Source organism: Alligator mississippiensis, chromosome 7, assembly GCF_030867095.1.
Source record: "Alligator mississippiensis isolate rAllMis1 chromosome 7, rAllMis1, whole genome shotgun sequence".
In the NCBI taxonomy this organism is placed as follows: Eukaryota; Metazoa; Chordata; order Crocodylia; family Alligatoridae; genus Alligator; species Alligator mississippiensis.
The window spans coordinates 38981161-38999112 of NC_081830.1; the positions used below are offsets into that span (position 1 = coordinate 38981161).

The 17952-nt window shown below is 45.7% G+C and overlaps 1 protein-coding gene and 1 non-coding gene across 2 annotated transcripts in view; both read left to right on the plus strand.

Moving 5' to 3' along the window:
- ATG16L1 (autophagy related 16 like 1) overlaps positions 1-13476 on the plus strand; it is a 25550-nt gene extending 12074 nt beyond the window's left edge. The window contains 11 exon segments of the mRNA XM_059731855.1: positions 1099-1190; positions 2234-2336; positions 3746-3851; positions 4300-4370; positions 5612-5683; positions 7250-7370; positions 8325-8430; positions 8968-9117; positions 9436-9483; positions 11371-11472; positions 11882-13476. Of these exon segments, the coding sequence (XP_059587838.1) occupies positions 1099-1190; positions 2234-2336; positions 3746-3851; positions 4300-4370; positions 5612-5683; positions 7250-7370; positions 8325-8430; positions 8968-9117; positions 9436-9483; positions 11371-11472; positions 11882-11975 (1065 nt within the window). The 3' untranslated portion in view covers positions 11976-13476.
- LOC132251949 (small Cajal body-specific RNA 6) lies at positions 3043-3314 on the plus strand. The gene has a single exon (XR_009463694.1). It is a non-coding gene; the product is annotated as a small Cajal body-specific RNA 6 (non-coding RNA).
- Positions 13477-17952: the final 4476 nt, after the last annotated feature.

Below are 17952 nucleotides of genomic sequence, written 5' to 3' on the forward strand. Positions count from 1 at the left end.
TAAATCTGGCAGTGGGATGAGTGGCAACTGCCATGACTCTAGGACTGTGGAAATTAATGTTGCTGATGCCAAATTTCTGGCCTCTTAGGCAGTCCCACAGGCTAGATGACATGGCTTTGCACTCCAGATCTAGCCTGTAGATTCAGCTTTGGTGACTCATCCAGGCTGTGGGCCAGATGAGTTTGACGCTCCTACCTTGATTAGAGTTTTTTTCCCCCAATATAGCATAGGAAGACCAAGTAGGCATGGGTATTGGAACAAGCCAGGGTGCAGAGTTAGAGATGGGATAATTACCACTGTTTTAAGGTTAGGCTGTTGTTGTATGCAGTGCTTGCACTACAGCTTCCTGTTCCTCTACACAGTGGACATGTTGGCTGCTTACAGACATTAAACACTCCCCTGTGCTTTACTTTAAACTCTGGGGCCCTGTACCAAGCTCAGCACATGCCCAAAAGAGGCATTGCATTAGCTGGACTTGACTCGCCCAGTGTCTGTATGGATTGGGTGCTTCAGCAATGTTTTTTGGTGCTTTTATCTAATAGCTTATTGAATCAGCTTTAGATAAAAGCACCAAAATGTCCTGCTGAAGCACCTAATCTAAACAGATGACTAATGCGCTGCCTCTTCTAGGAAAGTGTTGGGGTTTTTGCCAAACAGAAATAATGCAATAAGTATTATACTGCTATTTTTAATGTGCATTCCTATATTATGGTGGGATTTACCCACATAAAGGAAAAGGGCTTTCTGGACTTTAAAAAACTGTTGAAAAGCTGTAACTTATTATCTAGACTTAAGTGTGTTCATATTACAACAGCAGCAAAGGAAGACCTAACTGAGATTAGGAATTTGTGTAAGTGATTAAAACTCTGATGAGACCTGGTAAATTGCATACATTTGAAAAAATCTCTTTCTTTAAAACTTGGGTATCTGTGAAGGGGTTTCCTCCTCTCCCTATCTTCACCCTCAAATATGTATTCCAAGTTGGTGCTGCTGCCCTCTTCTGGGTTTCTCCCTCTTGGGGGTAACTGAAAGGGAGGGTGTCTTCCTGTATACTTGATGCAGTGGGCTGTTTGTTTATTAATCTTTACTTGAACTGTTCACCAAGTTTTAAACCTGTCCTCCCTCCTCTTTAGTAAGCGATTCTCCCAGCCAACTGGAGGCCTTCTGGACTCTATCACTAATATCTTTGGGTATGTTAGAACACCTTTACCTTTTTAAATACATTGATTTCAATGAACACCAGAATTTCAGTGATTCAAGGAATACAAACAAATGTCTTAATGTCAGCCTTTCTTCTAGCTTCTGCTTTTCTTTTTTCTTTTTGTTCTCCTCAACTTCCTGTTTCTTCCATCTTGCCGTGTGCTGACCTCTGACCTTTCCCTCCAGTCTGTCTGAATCTCCCCTTTTGGGACATCACTCTTCTGATACTGCCAGGTGAAAACATTATCCACTCTTAGTCCAGCATGTGAATGTGACATTGAAGTAACGTGGAACCCAGCTTCCTTGCCCTGACTAGGCTTCAAATGTCTTACCTTTGGCTAAAAACTTTCCACAGTTGCTGAGTTGCAGCCCATTGCTCTGAGTGAGATGATGTGTGGATTTGGCTCTCATTTGCAGTGACGGAAGTTGTCCCCTCTAATTGGAATATTTAAATTAAGTGAGGTTATCACCAGTGACAGGTCAGTAACCTGTCCTTCAAAACTGAGTTGTTTTTTTAGGTTGAGTTCTGCATTAATTGTGTTAGAAGATCTTCCTTTAATAAAGAATGGAATCTGGGATTTTAAATGCAGAACTCAACTGTCTGAAATCCTGTCATAGCTGCTGTTGTGCAGTCTGAATTAGTGACGGTGAGTCAGATGGTCTTAAACTCACAGGGTCCATAATTTCTCTTATGTTTTTAGAAAGAGAGCATGACTTCTCAAGAGTTAGGTGGTCAGTGACTTCTGATAACCTTAGTTGGCTTTTAGGCTAAACTAGATAGAAAGGAAGTATAGGTCTACAGTGAAATGCAAAAAATTGTGAAAGGACACAGCACATTGCTTTGACAAATTACTAGCTGAAATCCCAGGGAAGGGGCGGAGGTGGGTTGGGGGAAGAATGAAGATAGCACTTCTGCCCTTTTCTCATCCACAGCCTACAGTATAGATGAAATCATCAAGGTCTGTCTGCCACTTAAAGACAAGCCAAGTTTGCTGCTATGTTTAAAATAACTTTCTTTTGTATCCCATCTCAGGAGGCGCTCTCTGTCCTCATTCCCCATCCCCCAAGACAATGTAGAGACGCATCCAGTCTCCAGCAAAGAAGTGAGAGTGCCCAGTACTGCTGTATGTGTTTTTGTAAGTATATCCAGGGAATACAAGTCTTTGCAGACTCGTGCTGTCTAAGAAGAGAACTTGATCACTGAGTAGCAGCAACTACTGGGGTGTCTAGTTCTGCTTGTTGAAACTGCTCTGGGTAGCACTTGGAGATGAGAAGGTAACTCTTGAATCAGTAGTGTTACTTTACACATTTAACCTGTGCTGGCTTTGTCTTTGACCTAGATGCCTTAGAACAAGAACATAGGGGGCTCGTCTACATGAGTTATTAGCTCTCGGTAATAAACTCCAGCACGTGTTGTGCTTGAGTTTATTACTCCTAGGTGTGCTGTTTTAATGTACGCTTTGGACCCACAGCATGTCGAGCCAAGTTGGAACAGCCTTGGCTGTCAGAGGGTCAGCCTGCCAGCCTGGGCCTGCTGCACCCCAGCTCAGTATGATGCAGAAGGTGCTCCAGTGCAGGTCTAGCCAGCAGGCAGCCCCCACACTGAAGCACCCTCACACCCCAGCCAGCTGTGTCAGTGTGTACGCATGCACTGCTACAGAGTTTATTAGTTTCCTGCAGCCTAATAGGGCCATACGTGTAGACATGAGATATTTACTGTGGAGCTTATTAGTCTACTCCACAGTATATGACTCATGTAGATGCATCCAGGTGCAGGTACATCCTTTGTAGGCTAAATGTTCATTCCGTTGTTGTGCTAGTTTAATGAATACGTCTCTCCGAGGTCAATGATGAATAGTAAAAGGTCTGAATGCACAGGAAATGCACTTCCATTACCCTCCTAGCTCCCAACAGTCTCCCTTTATCCTGTCACACTCTAGTAGTGCTGTGATGGAGGAGATACTGCTGACAGCTTCGGGTAAGCTCAGTTCTAGGTCTCTACAGTGTAAGGAGACATGGTACTGAATGTCATCCAACAGAACCAATTAAAAGGAGCTGAGGGTTTGGAGTGTCTTGACTGGTTGTGCATGATCTCAAGTTTTCAAGCTGAGACCTCTTGGGTGCATTATTATGGAATGATGAGCCCAATTTTGATTCTGGCTTCATGAAGGGCAATGCTACATCTTATATTTTTATAATAGAAAATATTGGGTCAAACTGGTTTGTGAAACGGTCATTAATTTGAGTGCTCTTGTATCCGAGCTGACTGTGTGGTTGCTGAACAAATCCCAAAGGGTTCCTATACCCATCCAAGTACCTGGTTATAGTAATCCACCTGTGTTCTTGTGATACTAATTTGTCCTCATCTAGGAAAGATTTGCTGACTTTATTTAGCGTGGACTTTCTGGATTTGAAGGATGATCATGCTTGAACTAGTTAGCGTGCTCACACTTCAACCTGCATGTTTCTATAGGCTGCCAAGTCTGTCTGTACTAAACAGTTGGGTGGCTCTTTTTTTTTTTCCTCTTTTCTCCCCTTCCCCAAGGATGCACATGACGGGGAAGTGAATGCAGTGCAGTTCAGTCCTGGCTCTCGGTTACTAGCAACAGGAGGCATGGACCGGAGGGTTAAACTCTGGGAGGTCTTTGGAGGTAAGCTTCTGCTTGGGAGCTCGGTATGAAGAGATGTAAGCAACTAAGAACACTACTTATTCTGCTAAACTTCAAATTCCTTGCAGGGGGATTATGAAAAACAATTTTTTCTGCTCAGGGCTCATTTACTGATGTTCTTGAGTTAAGCGTACAATTTGTAGACCCAAAAAGTACACTGTGGAATTGTGAGCCTCTTATGGTGAATAAGCTGACTTTACTATTTTTGGGGGAAAATGTAGAATAAAAGCAGACATAGATGACCTGATTCAAAGTCATGCTACTCTGTAGTTACACAGTGGGGTTGTGGGGGGGGGGGGGGGGGGGGGGTGTAGTAATAACTAAAGTTGCAGAGTAGGTCAAATGGAACCACCACTGAAGGTCACATATTTGCCTCTGTTTGTATTGGCTCCTACTCTGATCTGTTGCTTGATTGTTTTTCTTCCTACAGATAAGTGTGAGCTAAAGGGCTCCCTCTCCGGTAGTAATGCAGGAATTACAAGCATCGAGTTTGACAGTGCTGTAAGTATTTTTATAATGCCCTTTGCCTGGGGAAAAAATAATTTTCACTAGTTTTGTGCTCTTTCACCAATTTCCATGCTCATACTTCTAAATGCATCACTAAATAAATGAGGTAAAGTACCTGCGGGAGCAAGTGACAAATGCATAAAATAGCTGTTTGAGTCCTATAGTTTTTGTAGTGCTAATCAATATCCCACTATTCAGATTTTGACATGGGGAATTTTTAAACTAGATTAGACTTTTCCCAAAACATGAAGTTCCACTGCTGTTTTATGAATGCCATGACATCTGATAATTGTATCTTTTTTGGTTCTGCGACATTTATACAGCTTAGTGGTCAGGGTTACATCCATAAGTTATGCTGAAAGGCCTCATTGTCTAAAGAATTGTACTTCCACAACCTTTCAGCCCTCTACCGTCTCTTGCTTCAACCTCAACAGTGCTATGGTTTTGCTGTATGCCTTTGTGAACTGTAAGGCTTAACTACATGTGCATCTGCCATTACCTGATTAGATTTAGTTAATTTTCATTTACATCTATTCAGAACTGAATGGATGGCAGTGAAATTGATAGGAACTGAGCTAATTTCACTCTTTAGAGCAGTCCATTTGGGCACAACAGCAGATGCTGGAGCTATGGGTTAGATAGGCCTGGCCCAGAAAGAAGCTGGGTGAAGTTAAATTGTTGGAGAATCCTAACATCATAGTACCAGTTAAAAGACGTGATTATGGAGAGCGGTGCTGAGATGCAAAAAAAATGTCTGTCCCTTCCAGCATCATGATTACCATCTTTTCACTTAGGTTAAGTTGCCTTTGGGAATTGGTGGGCTTGTCTCATGTAAAAAGTGACATCATTATTGAAAGTCTTCAGAGGCCATGACCTCAGCTGTACTCTGCTGCTGTTTTCTTCTTCAAGTGCTTTCTTGGTAGTATGGCTCTAAAGAGAACCCTGTTATATGTTTCTAATTACTTTAGTCATCAGACCTAGGGGAGTAATTGACAGCGGCTTAAAATTGTATAAAATATCATTATTCCTTAAGCTGATCCCTGTAAGATCTAAAATGCTGACCAGCACTTTACTGTTTAGAGTGGAGATGTCTGGGTTGTGTGTATAAAAACTCATAGAAGTCTTGTTCTTTTTTAAATGAGACGATTTGGAAATATTGGCTATATGTAGATGATTGCCCCCCCCCCCCCCCCCCCCCCCCGAGAAATTTCCCTAAATCACTTTTGTCTTCACAGGGCTCTTACCTTTTAGCAGCTTCAAATGACTTTGCCAGCAGAATCTGGACAGTTGATGACTATCGGTTACGGGTAAGTCTCCTGTAGGAGTCTAGCACAATGGCTTGCTTCTGCCCATATTCTTTGTCTGTATGTTTACTATGGACACCAGGAAATTGCAGATTCCATAGTTACAGGATCTAGCCACAGTTTGTATTCTTGCACAATTCTAATTGACATTTTAACCCTTTTTAACTATAAGGAGCTTTCACAGCATAACCTACTGTGTAGCTTTGGTCTCTACATGCACACTTTAAGAAAACTCACCTAGCAAGTAGTGATGAAACATACAAGCTCCTTCCTCTTCTGCATGTATGCCGTTACAAAGTATACCTTGTGTGGAGCATTTTGATGTTACATATTTCAGTCTAAGGAAACAAACGTTCTCCTAATATGGCTTGGGAAGGCAGATAAAAGAAAGTCAGGTGCTGCAGCCCTGGCCCCTGTGTGGCTGCGCTCCTCTCAGGCAGCCACTCCTGCCACCCCGCACCACCATCACCAGCCACTGCCCTGTGCTGCCACCACATGCTGCTTTGCTACAGCCGTCACATGGATGGCTCCATGGGCTGCTGATGGGCCTCGTACAGCCTGTCAGCAGTCCACAGAGCCATACGTGTGACCGGCCATGGGAAAGTGGGGTGGGGTGGCGGCAGCAGCACGGGGTGTTGAGTAGTGGCAGCCCCCTTTTGCCTTCCCTGCACCCCCACTCTGCATCTTGGCTGCCGCTCGCTACCAGAAGAGGTACACTTGTTAAAAAAAGGTTGAAAAACCCTGTTCTAGGTTAACATAAAACAAAGGCCACTTCCGTGTAACCCAATCTTTCTCTGCTCAGCAAACTTGTGTCTGTTTCCAGGCCTGCAGAGTTGGTTAGCAAAATCCAGGTCTCTGCAGGAGCCCTGTGCCCTGCAGCCAGGAGCTCCTTACTCCATGGTTGCTGGGGGGAGAGACTCCCTGACCAGTGCAGACTCTGGGCTTGTATAGCTCCAGCCTGTTCCCTCTTATGGTAAGAGGAGTCCCTCAGCTCCCCTTTGCCACCTGCAAGCAGCCTCAGAGGCTGCTTGCTCTCTTAAAGGAGCAGATGCATCTCAATGCCCTGCTACAGAAGCCAATATCACAAAATGCCTCTTGAGATCTTTCTGGACCATCTTGGCTACAGCAACACTCCAACCCTACTAGCCCTAATAGAAGCTCTTTGTGACCCAACCCCTTTTCTCAGACATTAGATTGAGTTATGGAACTGTTTCTCAGTACGTGGACAGCTTGGTACAGTTTCAAAAGGGCAGCAGTTCTAATTGTTGTGTGAACAACCTGAGAATGATCCAAATATATCAAAACCAGCTCTGGCTTTAAATTTAGATGAAGAAGTGTTAAATTTGGAAGAGTTTTGCTATGTGTGAATTGTTCTCAACTCATTCAGTCACTTTACCAGCTGCTGGCCTTTTGTTTCCTTTTTGAAAAGCTTCCAGATGTTCATGTGAATGCACCCTGAGAGTGTCCATATTAAATTGCTGAGTGGCAAGACCCCACAGAGCCAGAAGGAAAGAGAGCAAGAATAGCCAAGACTGCTTACTTAAACCATCTAAATCTCCTCTTTCCTAGCACACCCTGACAGGTCACAGTGGTAAAGTCATGTCAGCCAAGTTTTTGTTGGACAATGCGCGTATTGTTTCTGGGAGCCATGACCGGACCCTCAAGCTTTGGGACCTGCGCAGCAAAGTTTGTAAGTCCATCCCAGCACTGTATGCTTTTGTGTTCTGTCCACCTTCAGTTCCCCATAATGTATGTAAATGGAAGTGTTAATCTTAAAGGAGTTGTGCTATTCTTTGGGTACATTGACACCACAATGGCAGCAAGTTCAGTTATGCCACTGGGGACTTAACCCTTGCTTTTCAGTGTGCATCTATTCCAAAATGAGGTAGTGAGGGCACTTTGGAGGCATCCAAAACTACTACACTGAGCACACTAGAATGCAGTATCTTGAGTGAAATGTGAAGGGTGCCCTTGCCACCTTATTGCCAAGGGCAATGCACAAGGACTAGGAATAGGTGTGCAGGCCGTATTTTCTTGGCAGCATAATAGTATTGTTTATCACCTCAATGCAAGCATACTCATGGTATCCAATGAGTAGGAAATTGTAGCATCTTCTACTATGATTCATATATTTGCATAAAGCAAATCAGGCCTAGCTACTTCCTGGTTTTTGGAGTAGGAGAAAGAAGAAGACTATGTGGTCTACATCTGGTTGATCAGACAGCTGCATTCTGTGGACCCTTTTGTCCTTCAGCCTGTAGGATAAGGTTCTTATTCTTTCTTAGAAACTTGGAGGCAAGGTGGATCTTTTAGCTGAGCTTAGGCCCCTCTTGGAAACCTTACTGGTATTTTTTGTGTCTTAAGTAAAGCAAATAATAAGGTTCAGTTCACTTGTAGCAGAAATGTTTTCTTTACGACAAGCTACTGAAGAATTTTTCTGTAGACTGGCTCTTGAGCATTCTTGATGTAGCAAGATTGTTGTCCAAGATTGCTTTTCTTCCCCTTAATTCTTCGCAGTGCAGAAGTTTTTCAGTTCAGCTGCAGGATTTAATTGGCATCTTTGATTCTTAGAGGATGATTTTTATTTCTCCTGTTAACTACTTGACTCTAGCCCAAAGTCTTACTAGTGACTTTCCCTTTTTAGGTATAAAAACAGTGTTTGCAGGATCTAGCTGCAATGATATAGTCTGCACTGAGCAGTGTGTAATGAGTGGACATTTTGACAAGAAAGTTCGCTTCTGGGACATAAGGTAAAACCACCCTTTCAAGCAGGGTGGAAGGGGGTAAATGTGGGAAGAGTGTAAGAAATGTTAAAGAATTATGTGGAAACCCATGAAACAATGTAATTGGAACCTGGATTACAATCTCCTGTTCTTTCTGGACTGTTTGGAGTATTTGTTACAGGAATGTGAGGGTGCCAAGGGTGAATTACTTTTGTCACACATTACAGTTTCTGGTTATTCTAAGCTGTTAAGAGCAGGGTGTCTTTATGTAAACAGAAGCCTTGTTCTGGGAACGGAAATACCTTATATTACTCAATTCCTGTCTTTTTTACTAGTTTTCAGTTTCACTAACCATTTCTGGAGGAAATACGCTCTAGTCTTTGACTAGGCATATATTAGTTGTAATATGGGTGGGACCTTGGTCAGGAAATCTAGAAAGTATGAAGAACTCAAAGAATCCCTCTTTTTCCATGCCTTTACAAAGGGGAGAAGTGTAGGGATGTAGATTTTGATAAGTGACAGGATTTTCAGCCCCAAATAACTCGTGCTGTTCTTTGTCTTCAGGTCTGAAAGCATAGTACAGGAGTTGGAACTGCTTGGGAGGATCACTGCTTTGGACCTGAATCCAGAGAGAACAGAGCTCTTAACCTGTTCCCGAGACGACTTGCTGAAGATCATTGATCTACGGGTTAATGCTGTCAAACAGACCTTCAGGTGAGCATGGTTCCCATCACCTCTAAACCAGGTGACTTGGTAGCATAGTGTAGCTTTCCCTTGGCTCTGCATCCACCTGTCTGATGAAGCATGCTAACCCCCATTATTTGTGCCTCAAAAAAATGGTGGCAGCCTAAGCAGGAGAGCACTTCTGCCCGATGCAAAGAACTGCTGAGGGATAGGTGCCTTGCACTGGTCAAGAAATAAATTTATACCACCGTGTGCAGTTATCTTCATTTTGTCCTTTGTTAAGGAGTTGGCTTTATCAAGACTCATAGTAGAGGAAAGTAATGACTGTCTGGTTTTAATTTGCTTCAGCGCCCAGGGATTCAAATGCGGATCTGACTGGACCAGAGTTGTATTCAGGTGAGAGGCCAAAAGGGGAAACTGAATGGAGTTTCGGATGGAAGGAAGCAGCAAATGCTGGTTTGCTTGACAGCCTCTGTGGTGGTGTTTGTGTGGGGGCGGTGGGTGGGGGAGTTATTGGGTTCTGGACCAGCTAATTAGCAATCAACGTGTGCATGGTCACTAATTTGTTTTTGTTATATTACTAATTCTGAAATTATTTTTGCAAGTTCTACTATAGCCAGTACTGCTAACCATTAGATCTCCACAGGCACACTTACAAATTTGCAGTCATTATGGCTAAATGGGTCTTCAAAGTTGGACGTTGAAAAACTTTAGCATCTGTAAAATTCAGGGAAGATGGTACAGGTAAAGTTCACTGCACACACAAATACATTAAAAGAACATTCAGGTTGCAAGATCAAGAAAATGTCAGAATTAATATTATCTATACAGCTTCAATTTTGACCCCTTGAAACATTAAAATAACTTGCCTGAGGTGGAAGGAGACTCCAGTCTTTTTCCTTTCTTTGTAGTCTGTCTCTTCCCATTTTTCTCATTTAGCCAGTTCTGGGATCTCTTGTCTGCTCTGGGGTCATGCCAGTTTGCTCACAGTACCCTTACTCCTGGAAGACTTCCTCTTCTCAGTTCTAGCACTCAAACCGCTTGGAACACTTACTCTTCCTTCTGCCACCCTGAATTGGAATGTGTGCAAATCTTCAGAACATCTTCACAGAATGTAGCTGTCAGATTCTAACAGACTCTGTTGAACGTGTGTGAACTACAGTTATTCAGAGGTTTATATCCTGGTCAGATTTAGGCAGCATTTCTCAGGAATGAGAAGAGGCATGTCCTTGACAGCAGGATGATCCTCCTGCCAAATTTTGTCCACCTCCCAAAACGTGTAGACATTGAAAGTTCTCAAGGAAACAGTTGTTAAGAATCATTTTAACATGTGAAACTTTTTCTTATATCACTCTCAAGAAGAAGAAAAGAGCAAAACCATTTTGCTACAATTTTTCACAAAAAAAAAAAAAAGTTCGAGGTATCCACTCCGCAATGGAAACTTCAGCCTGAGGGGCTAGTGTAGGAAAGTTCTAAGCAATTGAAAATAGTGTCTTCTAATGGGAAGTGTTGAGATGTTGAACATGTGAAATACTGCCTCCTCTCCTAATAAAGGTTAATATTTTTAAACAGTAGGACAAGGGGGATTCAATTTAAAACTGAAAGAGAGAGGCTAAGATTTAACCTTTAACTTTTTTTTTTAATATTTAAAGCACGTGGCAGGGGAACTAGGACTGGCGTGTGTATATAGATACGACTTATCTTGTGCACTTCATGAAGTTTTACCCTCTTGGCTGTCCCCCCACCCTGTAGATGATGATAAACTTCTAGTGGTTGAGGCTGCCTCATGTGTAAGCAATCTAGCACAAGGAAAACCTGTTCTTGAGGCCTTTAGTTGTTATGATAGACTTTCATTTAGCTACCTAATGTTAGGAGTCAAGTAGAGCAAAAAGAAATGTTGTTCATTCCTAGAAGTCCAAGATCAGTCGTATTATCCCTGTTTTACGGATGGAGAAACAGAGGCCCAGAGTTTGACTGACTAATCCAAAATCTCCCTTTTATGTCTAGATCTCTTATGAAATGCTGGGTGTGAAATCATTATCTGGTTTGAAAACCCATTGATTTTTTTTGATTTTTTTTATTTAATTTTTTTGCCAACTCTTTGCTAGCTGGTGTGAATAAGAGCTGTTTGTACCTCAGCCTTTGGTAGTGTGGTCTGTCCCAAAGTCATTAATGTCAGCATGGTTTGTTCGAGGAAAAGCAGTATGGAGAGAGATGGTGTGTAGCCAAAAGCTGCTGACTCTAATATTCTTTTTCTTTTCTTCACTCAATATATTTTAATAGCCCTGATGGCACCTATGTGGCAGCTGGTTCAGCTGATGGGACCCTGTACATTTGGAATGTGCTCACTGGGAAGGTGGAGAGAGCTCTTGCAAAGCATCACAGGTGAGATGGGAAGGTGTCTGACTAATCTCATGCAGGTGTCTGGGGTGCTGCTGGAGCCAAGATGTTTAGGATGTAGACCTCTGGTTTTCTGTGGATAAGGGTGTGGGATTTTAATCTGTAGGTCCTCCTATTTATTCATGTTGATATCCCGTGTAATGGAATTAAGGCCAAGATATTGTTATTCCCTTGCTTGTTGGATTACATGTTTTTTCTGACTTAAAGATATCTGACTCCAGTGGAGTACATTAAATATAGTGCGTACTAATTGAGCAAATAGTGTCTCTTCCTGACTTCTAAAGATGTGAGTCTCATGAGTCAAGAATTAATTATTTTGTTGGAAATCAGTCCCCTTCTAAATGCTCTTGTGAAATTAGACTCTGTTCTAAATAGACACCGGACTTCCTTTCAGCTCCTCTATCAACGCAGTGGCATGGTCACCAGCCGGTGCTCATGTGGTCAGTGTGGACAAAGGAAACAAGGCTGTCGTGTGGTCTGAATTTTGACTGGAAGGAGAATGAAAGGCAGAGCGTCAGACGCCTCCCTATATGAGGGTACTCATCCATGGCTGGACAGAACGGAGACCCAAGTGCAGATCCATCTTTGGGTGTGCTATGAAGTTTGTGGGCTTTGCCTTCCAGAGGAGATCTCTGAGGCAATCAAGGAGGAAGAGCCAGAGTCAGTCTTTGAAGGCCTGTCACCCTGCTGTTGGCACTCAGACTTCTCAAGTGATTAGCTGATCTGGATGATAGTGCTACTAGTCATGCCTTTTTATATGTGGTACCTATGCACTGAATGGAGCCCAAGATACTAGACAGATTCCCTCACCAGACAGCAGTGCCAAATATCCTGTTATGCAAATGTATCTGCGACACTTCCAAGTCAGGAGTGTGCTGTAAAGAAGTTACTGTGTATTCTGACCTAATGCATGTCCTGTCTCCTGTGTTCTGTTCCTGTGGACTAGCTTAGGCCTGGGGTGTGGAAATCTGAAGCACGGACAGGGTGGGTCCTAGTCGATCTGTAAGATGATGGAACAGTTACAAACTAATTTCAGTTGTCTTAGTGCTCTGACAGCTCTGGCTTCTGAGTTATTGGCTCAGTGCGGAGCTCTTCCAGTTACGACAAGGTCACTGCAGCAGTTGCAGTCTGAACTCCCTGCATCAGCTTGAGCTTTATTTCGGGGAACTGTTCATTCTCAGGGCAGCTGCACCCTTTGTTAAAACTCTTTACAAGAGCTCCCCTAGCAGCAATACCAAAAACTTTGGGGACAATTTATTTGCATTCTTACCTAGTAGGTGGGAGAGATGTGCAACTTCTGCCATGCTGCTGTGATGAAGAATGTATTTATGCCTTGACTTCTGGTACCAGAACTTAATGCCCAGTCCCTTTTGCTGTCCAACCATCCTTCTGCACTGGAGGCTGTTGGTAGAGCACAAGGGAGCTAAAGGCTTGAATCCCAAATGTAGAACTTTGGTGCTGGCAGTTCCAGGCCACTTGCCCCCATCTCTTGAGCACATGTGCAATATTTCTGTGTGCTGGAACCTAACAGCTGCTGTGGAGCAGGGGTCTTTCCCTGTGTCCTCAGACATCCAAATTGGTAATGGGATTGAGGGTGGGACTAACTGTGGCATAGCTTTTATCCAGCCAAATTTTTCCATGTCAGATTGGCCTCAAGACAAGCCACCAACGTTATAACGCCTTTTTATTTGCACTTTATTTTGCTTCCTTCCTGGGGCTCATTTTCTAAGGAAGTGTGTTTTTTGAAGGATTTCAGGGTTAGGAGAGAGAGAGTGGTTGCTGTAACAGCACGCTTGGTCTCTCTCTTCCTCCCTCCTCCCACCCCTCTTCCCTTCCCTCCTCTCTTTTCTTCCTCCCCCCCCCCGGGGTTCTTCATTCGGACAACTTCTGTAGAGGGGAGTTGGGAGTATACAGAGCAAATCTTTTATTTATTCAGCTGCTCATCGGAACTTGATTGTAAATAAACCTGTGTTCTGCTTTTAAAACCTACAGTATTTCTTATTAATTTGTGTTTATACTTGTCCTGGAAGAAAAGGGAAAATATTTTCAGATTTCCTCCACTTCCATTTCACTGGCAAAGTGTGTGTGTGTGTGTATGCATGCACAAGTGCGCATGAGAGAGAAAGGGGTACTGATTAGTGGATTGTGGCCTGTACTTGACAGGTATGTGTCCAAGGGGTATTAGTCCTTATAGCCAAATCTATATGGTCTTTTATCAGAAATACTGTTTTGAGACTATAGCAAAAGAAGCGGCTTCCTCATTGTTTGTACTTTTTTTTTTTTTTTTTTTTTTTTTTACAGTGTGACCTATCTTTGAATCTTGGAAGGTTAGTGTACATACTTTGATGTGAGGGAGAGATTACTGAATTCAGGAATATGGATTGTCCCTGTTCACCCAGGAATACATCACAGGAGATGGTCTGTTTCTCCCTTGCTGTTTTAACTGCTGTCTTGCCTCTCAGTTTCATAATACAGACCAAAAAATGGTGGTATAAAAACTGTGTTCCAGGGATGGGCAATTACTTCGGCCCATGGGCTACGTAGACAGTTTTTTGCTGAGCTGTCACAGGCCACGTCAGCACCACCACCCCCTCCCCCCCCTTACTCCTCACACAACACCTCAACAAAACTTTATGCGGGCTGCAGGCCCGTGGACAGTGGTGTTTGGGAGTGGGACAGGTGAGCAAAGCTGGGATCATGTGGCAGAGTCATGGGGGGGTGATAGCATGATGCAGAGCTGTGATCCACTGCCTGCACGGCCCTGCAATAGGCGTGGGTTCCACGGGTAGGGATGTGCAGGGAGTGGATTGCAGCTCTGCCCCGGCCCCACACGGTCACTGCTCCAAGAACCCAACCCCAGACGCAGCTTCCCATCAGTGTGGCCTTGTGCTCTGCCCCTATGGCTCCTAACTGGTCTGCACTGAGACCCCAGGATCATGGGGTTATGACATCAGGACCAGGTCGGGCAGAGCTGCAGTGCACTCCCAGCACCTCCCTGCTTGCAGAACTGGGGCTCTGCCCTAATCCCATGCTGTCACTGCCCTGCGGTCCTGCAGTCTCTATTGAGACTGGGTAGGAGCCACATGGGCAGGGTGCATAGCCGGGCACATGGGGAGCTGCATCCAGGGCTGGGATCATGGGGTGATGACAGCATAGGGCCAGGGCAGAGCCCCAGTTCTGCAGACAGGGATGTGCTCGGAATGTTTCACAGCTCTTCCCCAGCCCTGTCTGCACTGTCACCACCCCAAAATCCCAGGGTCTCCTGCCTGCCCACCTAGTCTTGCCTGCCCATCTAGCTCCTAGACACTGCTCCCTACCAGGCTGTGGCTCCATCCCAGCCACCCAGCTGTGCACCCTGCCTGGTGGTGGGGCAGATGGGCTAGGATGTCCAGGCAGTGGGGACTAGGGTTGACAGCTGCAGCAGCCAGAAAGAGCTGGCACTGGGGCTGCCAGGAATTGGAGTCGGGCTGCCACACCACCCCAGCCCCACTGCATGCCCAGGGGCAGCAGGACTGGCTGCACACACCACAGCCTGCGTTGCCCTCCGTGCCTGGGCAGGGCAGAACAGAAGGACCTGCTGTGGGCTGGAGAAAATCCCTCAGCAGGCAGGGTTTTGCCCATGCCTGTACACTAAACAGTAAGATAAACCTAGGGCCAACTTGGGAGTAATGAAACCTAACCATCTAAGTCCTCTTGCACCTGTATCTTGTAAAATTAATTGGGGCTCATTGTAGAGGTGATATCTTTTATTAGGCCAACAAGATTTTTGCAAAAAAATTCTTTAATTGCAAGCTTTCAGGCACAAGTGCACTTCATCAGGCATTGGAGAAAAGATTGTAAAAGTTCTCCTGGCTAGAAATGGAAGTTCATATTTCAGAGGAGTCAATAGGTGGAAAACTCTGGGCAGGCAGTTCTTAGCTGGTAAGGAGTCTCTCAGCTCTCCTGTGTAAAATTAAGATATTTTCTTAGCCAATCTTCTCCTGTGTTGGTGAGAGGTGAAAGCAAAGTCAGTTAATGGTTTTTGTTTTTCAAATAATGGAAGAGGATGACAAACAAACTGCAGTTCTGCTGTCAGCTATGGGGACCAATTGCTCTAAAATGTGAAGGAACCACTTTGAGAAGGAATCATACTCTATCCGCTCCCAGAAACTTTCTTCAGAGAAGTGTGTTATTACACTACCTCTACAAAGGCCCCTGTCCTATGCCCAGCTGACCTCAAGAGGATTGCAGATAAACGGATCATTCTAAGTGATGAGTCGGTGAGATTAAATATTACCGGGGATTAACTCTGCCATAATAAGAACTGTGCAGGTTGCGATGGAGAGGATCAGGATGGCTTAAGATGTTGATAATTTTTTTCTACAACATAAACAACAATTTGGATTGAATGTTTTGATGCAGGAGACTTCTGTTTGTTGAATGCTTCTTAGCCAAATAACATTGAACATTCCAAAACAAGGGGTAAAAGGTAGGTCAATATTATAATTTTTAAGCATTGTTTATGCAACAAAGATAACCACCAGTTCCACTCATACACTTATCAAGTGTAACGTCTGTCTAACTAGTTCAGGTTGTACCTCTTCCAAGATGGAGTGAACTTGATTAACTTTCTAACAACTGCAGTCTTGCAAGACATAAGCCAAAGAATTCTAGTTTGGTGACACTGGTAAGGGAATGAGGTCATGACCTGCTTTTTTCAAGGGTGCAGCTATTTCATGATTGACAGTACTTTCAAGTAATTTAGAAGTAGGGAAACCAAACTTGCCACTTTAGGAAGATCCTTTGAAAAATTCTCTTATGATGGTGTTGAACAAAGGAATGGAGTCTGCTCTGCTTCCGTATAAAACATAACTTCAGATTGAAAAGGATCCATGTTCTTTTTATTTTGTCCTGAGAAGATGGCTGTAGCTTCTTGGAATTCTTTTGATCTTTTGAAATTTTGCTGTGCTTTTTTCTCTCTAGGAATTGGATAGGTCTGCATCTAGAAAAGGCTATAAGGCAGGGACAGACAATTATTTTGGGGGGAGGGCTGCTTACCCAGTTTTGGCAGGCTGTCAAGGGCCACATGGGTAGCCCTGCCCCTTGACAGATGCCCTGCCCCCCCGGTCACCATCTTGGGACCAATGTCTCAGGGTCAGCACCGGGGCAGAGGCTGGCAGGGTTCTGTGGGTCTGGGCTGGGCTGCACTAGCAGGGAGAGTGGGGAGCTGGCCCGGCTCTATAGAGCCCCTGCCAGCTGGGATCCATCGGCACTGGCCCCAGCCCCGGGACACTGGTGCAGATCCCGTGCTCCTGCTGGCTCCTGTACCTGCTCACTCCCAGTGCCCCCCAGCCCTACAGTACAGGCAGCGCACATCCTCAACCCCCTGCTGACCGGCAGGGAAGAAATGTGCTGAGCATGAGGAAAAGTGACCCTGCCCCATGGCCTGTGCTCCCTGCTGCTGGCGTTCGCAGCCCATGCGGGGCTGTCTGGAGCAGGCACAGGCAGCCCCACATGGGTTGCAAGCGGCTACAGTGCGGGGCCCCAGGCATGGGGCATGCGAGAGGTCACTTTCCCTGTGCTCAGTACCAGCTTGTAACCCAGCCCCACTGCCAGCCTGGGCTCTGCGCGAGCTCCAGGCTCACCGGTTGGGGCTGCGTGCGGTGGCAGCAGGTGCGGCCCCCCCACTTGCCACACCGGGCAGCGTTGGTTGCTGCTGTTGCCCACCCAGAGTTTGTGTGCTGGGCAGCCCAGAGGTGGTGTGCTGGGCAGCCCAGAGGTGCTGTGCTGGGCTGTGTTTGCCACTGCCAAGTGGGGGTTCTTTAGTTACTGTTGCCATGCACAGCCCCAATGGGCAAGCCCAGAGCGGGTGCGGGGCCCAGGCTGGCAGTGGAGCCGGATTACAAGCTGGTGCTGAGCGTGGGGGGGAAAGGAGGCCCCTCGTCCGCCCTGTGCCTGGTGCCCCACACTGCAGCTGCTCACGGCCCACCTGGGTCTGCCTGTGCCTGCTCCAGACAGCGCTGCATGGGCTGCGAGCAGCTGCAGCAGGGAGCGCCAGCCATGGGGTGGGATAGGGGCCGCTTTCCTTCACCCTGGGAAGGAGCAGGGAAGGAGCCTGGGGAAAAGCTGAGTGTGGCGGGTGGAAAGTGGCCCCTTGCCCGCCCTGTGGCTAGTGCTCCCTGCTGCAGCTGCTTGTAGCCCGTGCGGAGCTGTCTGGAGCAGGCACAGGCAGCCCCATGTGGGCTGTGAGCGGCTACAACATGGGGCGCTGGGCACAGGGCAGGCAAGGGGCCACTCCCCCCCGTCCCCCGCTTTTCCCCAGGCTCCTTCCCTCCCCTGGGCCTTCCCCTGCCCTCCCCCCACCTTCCCCCTTGCCTGCAGTTCTGGCAGGGGGCAGCCACATGCTCCCAGGCCAGAAGCCCCTGCTGGGGGGGCCAGGGCAGGGGGGCCCTACTGTTGTGGGAGCTCACCAGGCTTCCCCTGGGT